General features: G+C 39.2%; 1 protein-coding gene across 1 annotated transcript; it reads left to right on the top strand.

The window, feature by feature from the left end:
- Window positions 1-8,007: 8,007 nt before the first annotated feature.
- Window positions 8,008-11,170, top strand: LOC149830875 (putative disease resistance protein At4g27220). The gene has a single exon (XM_090011905.1). It carries the CDS (start codon window positions 8,061-8,063, stop codon window positions 10,965-10,967), a length of 2,907 nt encoding a protein of 968 aa, XP_089868031.1. The 5' UTR covers window positions 8,008-8,060; the 3' UTR covers window positions 10,968-11,170.
- The last annotated feature ends 7,940 nt before the right edge of the window (window positions 11,171-19,110 follow it).

The following is a 19,110-nucleotide window of genomic DNA, read 5'->3' as shown; positions in this document are numbered from 1 at the left end:
CCCTCACTTTATTGCTTGTCTATGTGTCATTCAACCATTTACTTTGGTTGCATTAGATTAGGTGCATTGCATATAATTTATTTCATTATATTTTATTTATCAATATTAACATTTCAGTTCTCTTGCAGGTTGCTAGAGATGATCAACGTAGAGGAGCTGATGGAGGCATGGATGAAGAAGCAAATTGAGACAATGAAGAGGATGATGCCCCGAATCTTGGCGAGGATTAGATTCATATGTTTAATTTGTTTCACATACTTATAACTAATTAGAATTTGACAAGGACTATACTGGGTTGTTAAATTTGTTTAACTTATAACTTGTGTTAAATTTGTTTCACCTGCTTTGTATATATATATATTTATGTGTATTTTGTTTTTTATACACAGGTTATATAAATTGTATAACAAAATTTTTTTCTCGATATTCATATTAATTTTTTTTTTTTAAATTTACGACGGATTAGCGATGGATATTATCCGTCGCTAATATCCGTCACCAATTTAAATTAGTCGATGTTTTGCAACGGAATTTAATCCATCGCTAAATTGGCGACAGACATTAGTAGCATATATGTATTCATCGTTAAATTTTAGTGACAGATTAGTGACAAAATGTATTCTTTCACAAAACCAAATCACTCCTTAATTAGCGATGGACATGATCAGTCACTAATTCATCGCTAATTAGCGATAGATAAATTTTATCGCATTTTAGTGACCAGGATTATGCAACAAATAGTGATTGATTAGCGATAGATAGCGTTCGTCGCTAATCCACATTTTTCTTGTAGTGTTTGAAATCACTTTCATCGACGAATTGCTCATATAGGCTAAAGGCACCAGAGCAACACTGAATATGTCGGGTACATATGAACGGATCACGATGTGATTATTATCTTATTAAGGTACCCAAGCTATTGAGCTTTGATTTGCCTACTTTTATGAGGCATGTGAAAGAATAAGTCCCTGGAATAAAATAACCCCATAACCCATTTAGTTAATAGACTACCCTGGAGATGGTAGAGATACAACCCCAATGACAATTCATGTATTTTGGGATCAAAGTGTCCCTTTTGATCTCCCGTCACTAGGAGGTTATGGGGCCGGTCTACCAATATATGTCCTAGGTTGTAGACCCTCATTCTTTCGCAAAAATATAGGCTGCATCCTCTTAGTTTGTTTGCTTGCCTCAGAAAAATTCTCTCTCAATCGTTATACCGTCTCCCTTAAAATAATAGATCCAGCTAGTCATTCGGGGTATTAAAAATACATGGCATAATAAATCCCAGATGAGCTCGAAATGTCTCTACGCATTAGGTCCTGCGGATACCCGCATGTAAGCTAAATATCAAAACAATGACCTCTTATTCACACTATTAACTGGAATAGAAAACATGCTCTATTAATGCGAAACATAGATGATTGCATGTTGTTGATATCACAACCTTGCTGATGAGCAACTATGTTGGCATGGTTTGGAAAATGGGTAATAGTTATAGCATGGGTTGATATTACCCAATGATTTCATAAATGCATACTTTGAATGCACAATTTAATACATGTTTTACTTCTTATTTATCATGTATGCTTTGATTCCTTACAATTATGCATTGTTATTTTACCTGTTAGACTTTCACAAGTCTAACCCATTTTATGGGGTTTACAGGTAATGATTAGCTGCTACAAGCAATGGTGCGATGACGCGACAATGTCTTGGATTCTCTCTCTCTATATTTTTGCTTCTGAGCATATTTTGATGTTCTTTTTTTCTATATGAACTTGTTATTTATTGGTGTGAACTTTTATATAATCTCTTTCAATTAAATCTTAGTTTGAACAAATGCATGCTTGAATGGATGCATGGAGATTGAGACCCAAACCCAATCACTTTAGTTGGGTACTTCGCCTGTAACCCGCCCAAGGTTTGCTAACTTAATTCTTTCGAACAAATTTCTTTCTGATGTTTTACTAAATTGACTCTGAAAAAGAGATCCATTTAAAAAATTTATTTTTTTCTCATTTTTACAAGTTAAAAATTTTGGGGTGTTATACATACCGACATGAAGCAATGCAAAAAGAACATGATGCTCTGATTAAAACGAGACATGAACCCTTGTTCCTATACATGAAGCCCCTCATGTAGTTGGTTGCAAATAGATCTTTAAGATCAAGAAGTATGCTAATAGATTCCTTGAGTGATATAAGACTCGTTTGGTGGCCAACGGATACAATCAGTTTGATGGTTTGAACTATTTTGATACTTTTAGTCTAATAGTTAAGCCTACCATAATCATACTAGTTTTTTCTCTTATAGTTAGTAATGGCTGGACTATAAAGCAACTTGATGTTCATAATGCTTTTCTTCATGTTTTTTTATCAAAAAAATGTTTACATGAGTCAACCTCCTGGTTAAGGCAGTGCTCTTAAGGTATCTCAAGGGAACTATACATTATGGCTTCTTGCTTAAAGCCTCTCCTCATCAACATATTTCAGCATATTCTGAAGCAGACTGACAGGGTGCCCTGATGATAGGAAATTGATGAGAGGTTATAAAATATTCATGAGAAATAATTTGATATCATGGAGCTCTAAAAAGTAGGCTATCGTGTCCATGTCTAGTATAGAGTTAGAATACAAGTATATTGTGAATACAATTGTAGAGATAACTTGGCTTCCGTTTCTTCTCCAATAACTGGGATAAAGCAAGATCAGGTTCTTGTGGGGTGGTGCAACAATGTTGGGGCTTTATTCTTCGCCTCTCATCCAGTCTTTCATATCATAAGTAAACACATAGGGATAGACATTCATTTTGTCTGGGACAAAATTGCCAAGAAAAAGTGTAAAATATATCTCGACTAAGGATCAGTTGGTAGATGTCTTGACAAAACCTCTACCAGCACCTCGACATCATGAATTATGTGGCAGGTTTAATGTGATTCCCATCCTCTTGAACTTGAGGTGGAATGTTAGAGGGCAAGCTTCATTATCACGGATCCTAATAGAGCCAAATCCAACTCAATGAAAAAAGACAATTTGACTAACATGTCTGAAGAAGATAAAGCTAATGAGGTTAAGAGTCCAAACTTACTTAAGGCAGATCATGTAATCAAAGGAGAAATAAATCTCAAAGGAAACAACAATAACAACTATCAAAGAAGGCCAAAATAGAAGGATTCTATGTAATAATGAAGTTGGTGTGCTTTCCAATTGTGATTTGTCCTTGTACCATGAAGAATACATATGAGATTCAATGTTCTCACGATGATCATTGATCTGAGAGCTTATTCATGGATGTAGGTCAATCTAAGGCCGAACCACGTACATTGAGTTCTAGTCTGAGTGGGTGTGGATATTTTGTGTGATTCTGTAAATGACCAATTGCTTCAAATGGTTTGTAGAGCTTTCAACTATTATTTTCCACAAGGACCTTAGGAAATGATTGCCTGATTAACAAACCGGGTTGAACTAAGTATGTTGCTATCTTACGCTGTCACTTGCAAAATTTTAAGCACTCTTTTAAGAAGCTACCTCAACCTTTTTTTTTGTGTTTTCTGATTTATTATTTGAAATCCATGAAATTATGAGATTATCATAAATCAGGTAGTTTTACTTGGGACTCCTTCAAGAAACAAGAGGCTAATCTTGGAGCTTTTTGTGAACAGAAGTGAACCTGCCCTTTGATTGCATGCACGTGGCTGAAATACCACAATATTGGTTTTCACGTTTGCCTACTTATAGACAGTTAATCAACAATGACTTTCCTTAAGAAAAAAGAAACTGATTGTCTAATATGAGAGAGATAGAGAGAGCCATGATGATTCAGAAACAGGAGCAATCTTGTAGTAAAATTGGATGTGAAAATGAAGAAATTTTGGGGATTCAATTCCCAACGGTAAGACTAGCCCGTGTTAAGTTAGTTGCTTTCTTTAAGGTAGTTTTTGTCTCCTACAATGGTGCAAGGAGTTTAGATGCCACTACAAGAAAACCGTGGATTAGCGACGGCCTCTATCCATCGCTAATCCGTCACTAAGCCGTCGCTAAACTGTTTAGCGACGGCTTAGCGATGGATAGAGGCCATCGCGAATTTTTGCTCGCTAATTAGTGGAAAAAATTATCTGTCGTTAATTCCGTCGCTAATTTGCGACAGATTAGCGACGGACATTATCCATCGCTAATCTGTCGCTAAATTTAAAAAAAAAATAAAAAAAATTGATCTTTGTCGGGCGGTATTCCGGCAGCACTAAGCCGGACTTATACCGCACCCGACAGGCATTGCATGCACATAACGATCGCTCTGCCTCATCGCGAACCGGCGTCGCCGTCCTCCATGAACCGGTGCTCTCCGGCGTCGCCGTCCTCCATGAACTGGCACCGTCATCTTCCGTGAACCGGCATCGCCGTCATCCTCCGTGGACCGGCGTCATCGTCCTCCGTGAACCGGTGTCGACATCCTCCAGCGATCGCCGATCGTCCTCCGCCGTCACCGTCCTCCGTGAACCGACGTTGTTGTCCTCCGTGAACCGGCGCCGACATCATCCAGCGATTGCCGACCGTCCTCTGGCGTCGCTGTCCTCCGGCGTCGCCGTCCTCCGTGAATCGACGTTGTCGTCCTCCGTGAACCGGCGCCGACGTCCTCCAGCGATCGCCGACTGTCCTCCGGCGTCACCATCCTCCACTCTCATGTACATGCTCTCCAATAAGCTCTCTGACGTCGCTCGGTTTAAATCGAGCGCGGTCGATTTAAATTTCAAACAGAGAGAGAGGGAAAATTTCGCGCTCGGTTTAAATCGAAAATTAGCGACGGATTAGCGACGGAAAAATTCCCTCGATAAATCCCTCGCTAAAATGTTTTTCTTGTATTGAGAATTAGCGATGAAATAATTGTTGTCGTTAATTCATCGCTAATTAGCGACAAATTAGCGATGAAACAACTTTCATCGCTAATCCGTCGCTACTTAGAGACAAATTCATTAAGAAAGTTTTCTCTAGCTAATCTGTCGCTAATTTGCGACGGAAAAAATCCGTCGCAAATTTCCGTCGCTAATTAACATTTTTCTTGTAGTGTGCATACTATGTCACATAGGTGCGGGTGCGGATGCGGGTGATGCAACACTTTAAAAAACCTTGGGTTGGGGGTGCGGGGAGGATGTATATATATAATTTTTAACAGTTTTAAGTTAACACTATGTGTATTTGTATGCATTTATGTATTTATATATATATATATATATATATGATATAGATAAAAATGAACTTAATTAAGGTTAACTAATCTACTTTTGGATGGAAATGGACCTCAGTGTGGTTGACACCTGCTTGGGTGTGGGTGCGGTGCCCTATTAGAAGAGTCCGTGTGACATAGGATGTATACCTTAGGGATATAACAAGCCAACCACCACCGCTGCACTTCTAAATGAGTAAGCTAGGGAAGCACTTGACAAGCCTTGAATTTGACAAGATATAAAGACACTTAAACATTTTCTTTATATTGTAGATAAGAGACAATATTTTCAGCAACCTAATGCAAAAAATGAAATTAAAAAATCTAGAGAAATGAGAAAGAGAGAAAACAAGAAGCATAGAATTCTCATGTTTTTTATCCATTCTAGAGGGTGACCTTTTATAATAGAGCAGAGGCAAACCTATAGACAATCACATCATTCAAGACACACTATTGACCCTCTGTCACACCCCTTGGTTCCGTTGAAACTGCAATGATCATGACTGTCAACAAACAGTGGACATGGACAAAAATGAACACAATATAAACTAAGCCAATGCTAAGGCTTAGAGTCTGGGCATGGACATGAGCATAGGCATAGACAAATGCAAATGCAATCGCAATCGCAATGGACAACCCTCTAGACGGCTTTGCCCTCTAAGTCAAACATAGCCTATATAAGGCCACAAGAATTCCTTCTTGTGGCTCGAAACTAATTTTTCTAGTTTGTCAAATAATTTGTTATAATTAAGTCTCAAAATCATTTTATCTAAGTTTTGAAATCATGGATATGAAATGGGGCTTATAAAGAAAACAACACAGTCAACAAGAGAGTACGACACTAAAAGACTAAACAAAAGATGAGGCCACAAAAAAGCTTTGGATATTTACAAACAACCTGAAATCAATATTTCAAAACAACCCACAAATATTTTAAATATTAATTTAAAACTAACTTTTACAACAAATCTTTATACTTATTACATGACTCACCGTGCAAAAGATTGGATGAACTGATCTTGAATCGTCGCTCTCTCTCCACAATATAAAGTATTTATAAGTGAAGTTAATCTAATCTTAAACCCTTTATGCTAGCAAGGGCTAAGATCATCTAGGAGTGACTCGTGAAAGTCCAAGTTTAAGGGACATTATGAGTTCAAAATCCTTAGGTATATGCCCTTTGTAGTGACGGTGAATTTGGGTGTTCTCCTTTGTGAGCAAGAGTAACCTAGGGTTTCACAACAATGTGCTAAGGAAAGAGGCATTTTTCTTTCATTATCCAAAAAAAAATCCTTTATAATGATGATTAGCAGGATTTAATTATTAAAATGACTAAAATACTCATGAAGTCTAAAAGTCAATTTTAAAAACATAGAAAACTTTTTTAAAATATATATAGAGTTTCAGCATTAATCGAAAACACATTTTAAAAAGACACTTAAATTTTTGTATCATTATTTAAAAACAATCTTTCATCCATTTAACCTTGGTTATCACTAACCGATGAGTTAAGAGAGTTAATTTACTAGTTAACCCTTCAAACTACATCACAGAGACATGCCAGTTTGGCAGCATGTTCTCAGCAAGACGAGTAAACATGCTGACATAGACACAGACACGTATGACAATTTTTTTATAAAATTTTTATTATATTTTAATTTTAAATCAATTTTAATGTTAAAATATTTAAAAAAATAGTTTTTTTATTAATTACAAAATTCTGAAAACAAAAACATAAGTCGTCAGTACATTATAATCTTGTCATTACTTTTTTTTGGTGCATGTATTTGTTAGGATAATTTGCAAATTGGCACCTAAGTTGTAAGCTTAATTTGAATATGTACTTGTTTTATCTATTTTTAACATTTTGAACCTGAACTCGGTTATGGTTAATAAAAAAATGCAGTTTTAACACTAAATTCATAGTGAAATTTAAATATAACCTTTAGAAACTTATTAATCACTCTTCCTCTCTTATCCTAGGAACTTGGAACTCTCTTTTCTATAAGATGAAGCAATTTGTTGTGGCATTGGGAAGATGATGATCTATCAATACATTTTAAGGATAATTAAACTAAAATTGAAGAATATATAAGATCAAAACCCAGACCACGCAATTCAAGCTAGTTTGACAAACAAGACCATGATTATATTATAATTATTGGACAGTTGAATAGCAATATATATGTTTGTGTTAGTAAGATCAATAGTAAATTTTACGGGCAATTGCGCAGATGGACATTGGTTTTTATTGAAAATACCATTACTGACAGCAAGGTAGAAAATATAACAAAATGATCAAATTACTGTTAACACTTTTACCCTTGTCACCTGAAAATTTTGGTGTTTGATTTTTCAGGCGACAACTTATTTGTCACATAATTTTTTAAAGTGACAACTTACTTGGCGTCTGATTTTTTCATGTGGCACTCTCGTGATGCCTAGGCGTCTAAAAAATTAAATTGATTGTGTTTAACATATTTTAAGTAATTAATTGACCAAGCTGGAACGAATCAGGTCATTTTGAAAATGAGCCTTTTGCTCATCTGAAAATCGTGGCCGTTCGTTATGAGTTCCAGATGAACGCCAATTTTGCATGTTATCTTCATCCTGGCGATCAACAGCAACAGCGGTTGATGATGTCATGAGTGGGCCCCGCCATTTTGTCCTTTTCAAGCGGAATCACACCTCTGGATCCCACCGCACATGAGGAAGGAAGACTTGTGTCTTCTTGCTTTTCTATTTGCTATTTTGTGGTTTAGCTTCTTTAGAAGAAGCCTTCAAGACCTGGTTTTGCATTTTATTCTCTCATCAGCTTGCCCGCACCACCCCTCACCATGGCTACTGAGATTGTGGGTTTGATCTTCGATGGTTGCAAGCTGCTCTGTGATCTCCTCTTCCCAGAGCTCAAGCATATCATTAAGCTAAAAAACACTAGGAACAGGCTTTCTGTTCAAATGGAGTTACTCATCATCCAGAAAAAAATAATAGCAGAGTACATCGGAGGCGGCACAAGGAAAGGGAAGGTTCCCTCAGGTGTTGTCAAGTTCGTGTTGGAGGAGATGGAGAGAATGGAAGACGAGCACAAGGCCATAGAAGAAAAGTTCGAGGAGAATACTTTGATTGTTCCCGGGCGCTGTACGAACTGCAAGCTGCTGTTCCAGCTAAGCCAAATGGCTGAAGAGATGGAGAAAAAGATGAAATCGGTATACGACGCTAGCCTGAAGTACTCGACTGGAGAAGGAGTGGTTGTAGATCCACCGCCACCCATGGTAGAAGAGTGCCCGATATCCCCTGTTTTCGGTCGGGAGAAGGTCGTGGACACAATAATGAGTTGGTTGGACGATGACGGTGTTAGAACTATTGGTGTTTGGGGCCTGCCCGGGGTGGGCAAGACCACCATTGTCAAGACCATCAACAACCGACTCATGACAGACGGGACGAAGTTTGTCATCTTCGTTACCGTGAAGGAGAATCCAGATATCAAGGGAATACAGAATCAGATAGCTAGGAGATTGGACATCACGCTTGAGGAGCAGTCTACCGACTTGGCCAGAGCCAGTCAATTGCTTCAAAGGCTGAAGGCCATGAAGTTTCTGCTCATCTTGGATGACGTTCGTGAGAAACTGAACCTGAATGACGTGGGAGTGCCCCACCTATGTGATCAGAATGGGATGAGCAAGGTTCTGCTGACGGCAAGAAATGCGGGCGTGTGCGAGAAGATGGGCAAGGATGAGGGCATCGAGGTGGAAACCCTCTCAGATGACGTTGCGTGGAGTTTGTTTCGCGACAAGGCTGGCAAAGTGGTGGAACAAAATGGGATACGGCCTATTGCAGAGGAGCTAGCAAGGGAATGTCTGGGTTTTCCCGCGGCTCTGATTGCTGCGGGGGAAGAGCTGAGGGGGAAAACGAAAATCGGTGTGTGGGAGAACGCACTGAAGGACGTGAGGCTGAAGAAGGTTTCTAGCGATTTGAGCATCGATGCCGTAGAGCAGGTGTTTCAGCGACTGAAACCCATGATCCATGAAAGGCTGCAGAGCAGAGCTAAGTTGTGCTTCTTCTACTTTTGCTTGTTTCCTAAGGGCTACGATGTGATGATTAATAGACTCATCTCATACTGGAGAGCAGAAGGGTTCGTGGATGAGCTTAATTGTCTGGATTCGATAAACAAGGGACTCCAAATACTTGAACAGCTCAAGGACCACTGCTTGATTAAAGAAGAGGAGACGTTGAGCAGTGTGATGATGCGTACTTCGGTCCGAAATCTGGCAATCAGGATTGCAGATGAACAGGGACAAGGACCTTTCGTTCTCGACAAGGGGATGATTCCCTACAACACCAAGAGGATCTCCTTCATGGGTCACCAGATCCAGTCACCACCAGACCAACCACCAGAAGGGTGGCCAGAATTGACAACCCTGATGCTCCAAAACAACCCTCTGATGTACATCTCGCCCAGCTTCTTCCAAGGGATGCCTGTCCTCAAGGTATTGGATCTGAGTTCCACAGAGATCACAACGTTACCACCATCCGTCTCAAACTTGGTGAACCTTCGAGCCCTCTATCTAGGAGGTTGTTTAAGCTTAAGCGAGATGCCACCAATCGGGGAGCTGAAACTTCTTCAGTTGCTTGACCTCAGCGAGACTCAAATAGAGGAGTTGCCCCAAGGTTTGGAAGAACTGAGCCAGCTTAAGAGCTTGATCTTGTCCTCTACAAGAAAGCTCACAAAAATTCGGCGAGGCCTAATACCACGTCTCTCTGCCATCGAGGAACTTGATTTGTACTCTAGTGCATACGCTTGGGGTCTGGAGGGCATGGGGGAGCACGGGAGAGCCACCCTCGAGGAGTTAGGATCACTGCATAAATTGGAAGCCATTTGTATAACCGTTGAGAATCCCACTTGCTTAATCCAGGATGTGTTTAGTGGTCGATGGGAGGCGTTGAGGAGATTCAGCTTCAGGATAGGGGGAGGAGACTTCGGCCCCCCGAGATTTGATAGGGAACTTCATGTCATCAATTCGGATGGCCTGCTGCCGACTGCAGGTGTCAAGGCCATGCTTATGTGCACCGACTGTCTGCTGCTACAAAATTGCAATGGTATCAAATGGATTTCTCAAGTTGGTGAAGGGAGCCTTGAGTCCTTGAAGTTGCTCTTCATTGGTGGCTGTCGTGACGTTTGCCATCTCGTAAGAGGGGATGAATTAGAACAAGACGGTGCACTGAAATTGCTAGAAACTCTGGCCATGAGCAACTTAGCCGATTTGGAGAGCATATGGCTGGGAAAGGTTCCTGGTGGGGGAAGCTTTTGTAATCTTACATTCATCACCATAAGCGAATGTCCCAAACTAAAGAGTCTCTTCTCGCATGGTTTATTGCAACAAGTGCAAATGTTACAGGTGATTCGAGTGGTGAGGTGTGATGCAATGGAGGAGATATTTGAAGAGGAGATAGTGGGAGTGAATGGATGTGGTGAGATAGAGGAGGAACATTGTCTCCCCGACCTTAAAAGTTTACTACTTGAGCACCTACCTAATCTGACAATGATATGTAAAGGGGAGCTTGGCCTCCCTTCCCTAAAGGAGGTGGAAGTGAAGCTTTGCCCGCTGCTGAAGAATCTTCCCATTCCTGATGTTGGTGAGATTCGGGAGATTAAGGGTTCCAGGATTTGGTGGGATGAATTGCAATGGAAGGATGTGCACATCAAATCTGCTTTGGAGAAACGATTTCATGAATTTGGTGAATGATGATCTTTGTCTTGCTCTTTCATCACTTGTAAGGAGTTTGGTTTTGTTCATGAATTCCAAAGATGTCTTTCTATTCATTTTTTTGTTGACATTTTTCCTCTTATATTTGCTCTCATGAGTAAAATCTAAGATTTATAAAACTAGAGCGCCTTCACTTGTAAGGAGTTTGGTTTTGTTCATGAATTCCAAAGATGTCTTTCTATTCATTTTTTGTAGACATTTTTCCTCTTATATTTTCTCTCATCTAAGATTTATAAACTAGAGCGCCTTAGAAACAGCTCGGGCCTCGAGCTACGTACCTGGATAAGCCTAGTAAAGTGGACGAACAAACTTGAGAGACTGAGAAGGCTTCTAATTTTATTCTGTTAAAAGCATGTTTTAAGCATTAGCTTTGTTGTGTCAGTATGACATCGAAGCCATAATTTTGTTCATTAGGTAACCATCAAAGCCAAGCTCGATAGTTGGGAGTAGCCCAAAAAGTTGGTTGTGAGAAGACTAGTACAATGAAAATGGGTCAGATCATGGTCGATCCACGTCTGAATTTGACGCTTAGAGCAGCGCATACCGGGATCCGATCTGTATCCAAAGCATCGGGATTCATCCCAGGTCTAATAATTGTGTGCTAATGCAAAATAAAGAAATTAATTAGCTGGATTTGGTATAAATCCGACTGTAAATACAATAGGAAAAAAGTCTACCCAAATTCATATTAGGGAGAGTACTAAACTCTATTGTACTTAGGGGTGGCAAAATCTGACACGACCCGCCAACCCGCTTCTTAGCCGGGTTCGGGTTTGGCTTAAACGGGTTTGTGTCGTAAACGGGTCGACCTGCCTAACCCATTTATTAAACAGGTCGGGTTCGTGTTAAAGGTATGCCAACCTGCCAACCCTGCTGACCCGTTTAATAAACGGGTTAGGTGGGCGGGTCAACCCGTTTACCCGACCCCGCCCCGCCCGCTAACCCGTTTACCCGACCCGTTTATTAAACGGTTAACCGTGTCGTGGCGGGTTACCCGTTTAATAAATGGGTCGGGTTCGTGTTGAGGTATGCTGACCCGCCAACCCGACCCGATTGCCACCCCTAATTGTACTGCACTCTCTGGTAGAAAGCATCTAATTTTTTCACATGTCAAAACATGGAAACTACTTTTATCAAAGAAAGCAGCTTCCAATATTGTCAAAAGAGAAACAGGATTGAGAGAAATGAGTCCAATGGCTGAGAATGGAGGCGCGGTTGTGTGATCAGCCCGAACACGCATAACGTGTTCAGCCCTTTTGAGGGTGGGGGTGGTGTGGGGAGGCATGGCCCTCCCGGCCCTTATAAACGGAGGGGCCAGGCACTTTCGTGGCACGCAGTGGTTGGGGATAAACACCTAATAGGTGTTCGACCCCGATCACTGAATCTGCTAGCTCTCGAAACAGGGTGGGTGGTATAGTTGGCCAACTGAATAACCTAGTTAAAAGGCGTTCATGGTGCAACTCATCACTTGGCGAGCCAACGCAGATGGATCGGGTACTGACTCTAGTTTTCAAATAAAAGTTGGAAAATAAATAAAAAAAGAAAAAATACTTCCATTTTTGTCTTCGAAATACATATTATGTCAACCTTATGCTCTGTGGTATAATATTTCATGCAATAACGGCCATTAAAAAAAAAGAATTGGGACTAACCTTTAGGAGCCTTAGTCGGACCGTCTCAGCTGGCCGAACCGCTGCCCACCTTATGAACCGACGAACCCCCAAGTCTCGATGGATCTCCGATTGAAGGGCACCCCACAATTTGATCTTGAGCTTGCACATGATTTCTGCCAATGTCATGTTATCTTTAAAAGGGTACCCACTGTGGTCCACCAGTGATGCTTGTGCTGTGTTGGGCTCCTCTCTATTGCCAACCCGGATCTCGCCTAAATCGGTCCATAATTCTGAGATTGCAACCACATTTGTGGTCAGGAATGTGTTCTGGATTGTGGGGCGGGTCGTGTCTGCACCTCCCAACTGCTGGTCCAGATCAAGCGTTAACATGGCAGGCGGGTTTTGGATCTCGGGTCGAGTCTGCATAAGACCCGGATGCGACCCCAATGCTGAGTATAAAGCTTCCCATTTTTTTTGAATGAAAAAGGCCTAAAAAATAGGAGGCAGTTTCCATGAGAGCGGATCTTATGAAAATGTCACCCAGCATTTCATACGATCTGCTCTCAGTTTCCATGTTGGGGCCTGTCAACAAGGGGAAGTTATTTACCATGCTTTGAACCTCACCGAGGACATGACATTGGATAGAAATGATTGGAGGAGAAGGATTCATGTGGAAGACCCAGAATGATTTTCTTTTTTGGTTCATATTGCCGACCCCAATTGTTTTGGGATTAAGGGCGTAGTTGTTGTTGTAAAAATCTAAAAGCCCACAACGGTAAAACTTATTAATCACTTTTTTTCCGTTTTATGTTCCAAACTTTGAACTCTCTTTTCTACAAGGCCATGTTTGGAAACTAGCAGTCCAAAGTAGCTGGGGCAACTAGGGAATCCACAAATTCTGTAGATTTATTTCTACCCACCTACTAGTTTGGGAGCACCATGATAAATCTGGCGAGCACTTTGCAAAGTCCATTTTTTAAATTATTTGGATGACATGCATATTTCACAGTTCCCTCTCTAGCTACCTATTTCCAAACAGGCACTAGAAATGTTGTCTTGAGCGTTTTTTTTTTTGTGTTATTCTGTTTTTTATCAATGATTAGTATCTCACCAATGGCATTGAAATGAATCCAACAAGATTAGGGGGAAGCCAGAAATTTAAACTAGGGTGGGCACATATGTACTGTTAAAAAAAATAAAATTTGTTATGACAATAAATTATACTAACAAGTGCAAAAAAAATTAAAGAATTACATGTGCGATATTCATAATTAGGAACCTTGATTGAAACTAAATAATATATTTTTATTAATAAAAAAATTTATTGAAGAACTCCAAAGTAACATAATAACATGAATGTGTACTTCAAAATTTAGCTTTATTTGATATAAAGACTGAAGAAGTACTTTTTATGAATAATGCAGTGTGACCAAACTCAAGTTTCGATCTTGAAATGCATTCAACAAGATGTGAGAAAGAAAAACAAACATCTTATAAATAAATAATCAATTAATTAGTTAATCTTTCAAAAAATCTACAAAGGACATCATAAATTTTTTATAAATAGATAGAAAAAATTCAACTCACTTATAACATAGAGAAACATCATAAATTTAATAAACAAAATGCGTGGGTATAAATAGCGTTAGGCTCCAGTTTTCTTAGGATTTTCTTCATTCCTTGTTGCTATTCGTGGCTCCGATCTCTCTCTCTCTCCACCTGGTTCATTTCTTTTTAGGTTGGGAGAAACCCTAACCCTTCCCGTAGTCTCTCTCTCTCTCTCTCAGTGTTTGTGTTTGAGGTAGTTGATAAGAGCTATCTTTGTTGTTTTTGTTTTTCTATGGAATTGATATTGAATCCTTTCATTTTTTTTCCTTTTATAACTATTGATTATCTTTTTCTTCTTTTTATCGAGTAGATTGTTTTTTTTTTATGTATCCTTTTGGATAAATGCCATTTTTGAACACATAGTTTTTGTGAGTTTTTGGTATGTCTAATGTTGTTATATTGTTGATGCAATTGACAAGCAACGAGGAAGTCTGTCCCAACAACCCATGGAGTCAAGAAACCCTATCATTATCATCTCGAAACTATTACTCTTTGGTATGTACTCATGCAAAACTCTGTCTCTCTCTCTTTGTGTGTTTTTGTCTCTTGACCTTGTCATTTTTTGTATTTTTAGAGAAATTAGTAAGTATCATAGAGTACTGAGCAACTGATCCAAAAGCTTCCTTTCCAGAGGCTTGTGCGTGAGATTGTTCAAGATTTCAAGGTATGTATGCATCCTGAAAGGCGGTTTGGTCATTGTGCCTTGCGTTTCTCGGTGCAACTACTTGTCTATTGAGCAATTTAAATGATTCGAGCTCTAATTTTCTTTCATCCCTTGTGTTAATATAGACGGATTTGCATTTCCAAAGCCATGTTGTTCTTGCTCTTCAATAAGCCGCCGAGTCATATTTATTGTTGTTGGAGATAAGAATTCATGCCTGGCTGTGCGACCTCTCAAATAGTCTTGATATCTTGCTGGATATCTTATCTTTCATATGGCTTGATTTCCTACCTTATGAATTATCCTCCAGATTTGCTAAGATTTGTTCCACAGATTTGGTGGTTAGGTAGTTCTATCTAGTGTTGTATTGGAAGTCTATATATAAAGCTTGTATTTCATCGAATGGGAGAGATATAAAAAAGATGTGTCTCCGTTATCGTAGACGTAGGTCGAACTTGACCGAACCACGTATATTGTTCTTGTGTTTTCCATCTCTTCTACCTCCTATCACTTTTGCAACATGGTATCAGAGTCAGGTTGCCTTCATTGATTCCTCCTAGTTTAGTGATGGCCGATGAAGGAGTTCAACACAGATTCAACACGACACATAACTCAATGCAAATATCTCATCCAATGACGCTTCAAGAGCAGGTAAACCCATTCTTAAAGATCACCATCGTTCCTCTAAATGGTTTTAATTACCTCACTTGGTCAAAATCTACCACGTTGTTCCTTAGTGGCAAATCTCGGCTTAATCATGTGATGAGAAAAAATCCACAACCACCTATCGAAGATCCCAAATTTGATGAATGGGAATCAAACGATCATATGGTTTTGGTCTGGCTCCTAAATTTGATGGAACCAAAAATTATAGATGGTTTTATTTTCTTAGACACTTCTAAAACTATTTGGGATGCTGCTAAAGAATTGTATAGTGTACAATTTAATGTTGCCAGACGATATCAATTGTCGCAAGAACTACAAGGATTAAAAAAGGAAGATCGTTCTTTTCAGTGAACATCTTAGCAGAATGCGTGCTCTTTGGAATGAGTGAGACTCCTGTACACCAAAATCCACTGATCCTGCTACTCTTCTCAAATGGCGTGAACAATTTTTTTTTCTTCTGGTCCTTGTCAATCTTGGAGCCGATTATGAACAACTGAGGAGCCAACTACTTATGACACCAGATCTACCTTCTCTTAGCACTGTATGTGCTACGGTCATGAGAGAGGAAAGTCGTCATAAGGTAATGAAGTCTACCTCCTCCTCTTCATCCCAAAAGGATGAAAACTTATTAGGTTCGACACTCTACATAAATAAAGAGATTCCAAAAGATCATGAATCTGAGCAATCAAAGGAAAGAAAAAAGTTTTTTTGTACATATTGCAAAAAAGAGAATCACACCAGAGAAAGATGTTGGAAACTCAATAAAAGCCAACAACCTCAAAATCGATCCAAGATGGCCAATGTCGCTAGTGAAGGCCAAACTGAGACACCAATTACTTTTGAGAAGATCACTCGGCTGATTTAGGATTTTTTGAAACAAAATGTTGCAGTCACCACTTTCAAGGCCGACGGCACCGATCCAAGCACACACGCTGGTATGAAATCTTTTGATTTCATTTCTTCTATATGCACGTCTGAATGGATTATTGACTACGGAGCCTCTGACCATATGGCCGGATACTATGGGTTACAAAATATCAAGGAAACTCATGATAAAAAAGCCGGTTACCATTGTCAATGGGAGTACGCTAAATATTAAGGGAGAAGGGAATGCTCAATTTTTTGGGAAAAATAGTAAAGTTCTTTATATGTCAATAGCTTCAAATTTACTATCCGTAAGCAAGATAACAAGCACTCATAATTGTTATGCCATCTTCTCTCCTACTAATGTGATTTTTCAGGATCGGATGACGAGACAAAAGATTGGTGAAGGGTTCAAAAGGCATGAAATTTATATTTTAGATGAAGATAATAAGGCTGCACTATCCTTAGTTTTGGACAATAAAGGGAGCAAACTACATGCAAGACTCAAACATTCTTCCACTCAAGTCATGAAATATTTAAACCCTCATATTTCTTTTGATTCAGATAGTTGTGAAATATATAAGTATGCCAAACTTACTCGTGCGCCATTTCCAGAATCTGAAAGCATTTGTTTGATCTTGTTCACTCTGATCTATGGGGACCATCACCACCAAGCTCACATTTGGGATACAAGTATTATATCTCTTTTATTGACAATTTTTTGAAAGCTACGTGGGTCTACTTCATAAAATCAAAAGAAGAAGTCTTCTTAAAATTCCAGTTTTTTTACAACATGATCCACACACAACATGGAATCAAAATTAAAGCCCTCCAAACTAATAATGGTACTGAATATGTAAATCAAAATTTTGAAAATTTTAGAAATGAGCACGACCTTGATCATCAAACCACATGCGTGGGATCTCCGCAACAGAATGGGGTTTAAGAAAGAAAAAACTGACACTTACTCGAAGTCACTCGGGCTCTTCTTTTTCAAGGAAATGTTTCTGGAATTTTTTGGAGCGAAGCAGTCGCTATTACTAGCTATATTATCAATAGACTACCTAGCAAACAATTGGATTTTAAAACTCCAATTAAAGTTTTAAATGGCAGACATCATTCCATTGAACACTTTCACATATTTGGATGCGTTGTGTATGCTTGGAACCCTCCCAATTCCAGAAACAAATTCGGTCGAAGAGCCACTAAATGCATGTTCCTTGGTTACTCTCCATCACAAAAGGGATACAGATGCTTTGATGTTCAAAACAATAAAACTTATATTTCTAGAGATGTCAAGTTTGATGAAAACCGCATGTATTATGAGGAATATACTACTCAGGGAGAGTTAAAAAGGTTCACGTCAGAAGTTGCACTTCCAAATCTGCCTCATGATGAACCCTTGACGGTTCAAGATAGTGAACCCCAGCCTTAAACCAGTCCTACTCTACCAAGAGAAGAGATATAGCAACCCATGGCTCCAAACTTGAGGAGATCCATTCGTGAGACAAGAGCACCTAGCAAACTTAGGGATTTTGTTACTTATCAAGCGATAATGTATCTTATAGAATCTCACATTTCCTACAACCATTTATCTAAGGAGTTTTTTGCTTATCTTACCAAGATAGATGAGTTGAAGGAACCAAAATCATTTGATGAAGCTAACTCCATTCCCGAATGGTGTCAGGCCATGAGAGATGGAATCCAAGCCTTAGAAAGAAACAAGACTTGGACCCTAACTACTCTTCCTATGAAAAAAAAAGGTTCTTGGTTGTAAGTGGGTCTATCGACTAAAGTATAAGAGCGATGACACTTTAGAAAGGTATAAAGCTAGACTTGTTGCAAATGGATTTACTCAAACTCAAGGTATTGACTATACCGATTTTTTTGCCCCAGTCGCGAAGATGAACACCGTGAGAATTCTTCTCTGTGTCGCATGTAACTTCAATTGGAAATTGTACCAATTGGACGTTAAGAATGCTTTTATTCAAGGTGACCTTGAATAAGAGGTTTATATGGAAGTCCCTTCTGGCATTCACACCGAAGGAAAGCAAGCCTGTAAACTCCAAAAAGTAATATACGGATTCAAACAGTCTCCTTGGTCATGGTATTCGAAACTTAGTAGTGCTCTCAAAAGAGTTGGTTTCAAGAAATGTGCCTCTGACAATTCACTATTTGCAAATCAACTCTCAAAAGTTTTCATTCTTATTTATGTGGACGATATTATCGTTGCGGGTGACAACTCTCAAGAAATTGAAAAACTCAAGAACTATCTCCATAAGATGTTTGATATAAAAGATTTCAGTAAACTTCGCTATTTTTTGGGAATTGAAGTTGGGCACTCAAAGAAATGATTATTTCTCTCACAAAGAAAATATGCCATTGATTTGCTAAAGGAAACTGGCAAGTTGGGGGCAAAACCGATTGAATCTCCCATTGAAGTTAATCATCACCTTGACTTAATTCAAGATGAACCTCTTACATATATCAAGCAATATCAAAAGTTAGTTGGTAAATTGATTTACCTAACTGTTACCAGACCAGATATATCCTATGCGGTTAGTGAGGTGATTAAATACATGCATTCACCACAAAATTCTCATCTAAAGGCCATAAACCGCATACTCAGATATATAAAGAGTACTCCTGAATAGATGAAGCGCTCAGGACACATTGAAGTGGAAGGATATTCAGACTCTGATTGGAGAGA

The sequence above is a fragment of the Nuphar pumila genome, chromosome 7 (assembly GCF_984573655.1).
Source record: "Nuphar pumila chromosome 7, dmNupPumi1.hap1.1, whole genome shotgun sequence".
NCBI lineage: Eukaryota > Viridiplantae > Streptophyta > Magnoliopsida > Nymphaeales > Nymphaeaceae > Nuphar > Nuphar pumila.
This window is presented reverse-complemented; position numbering and strand designations above follow the sequence as displayed.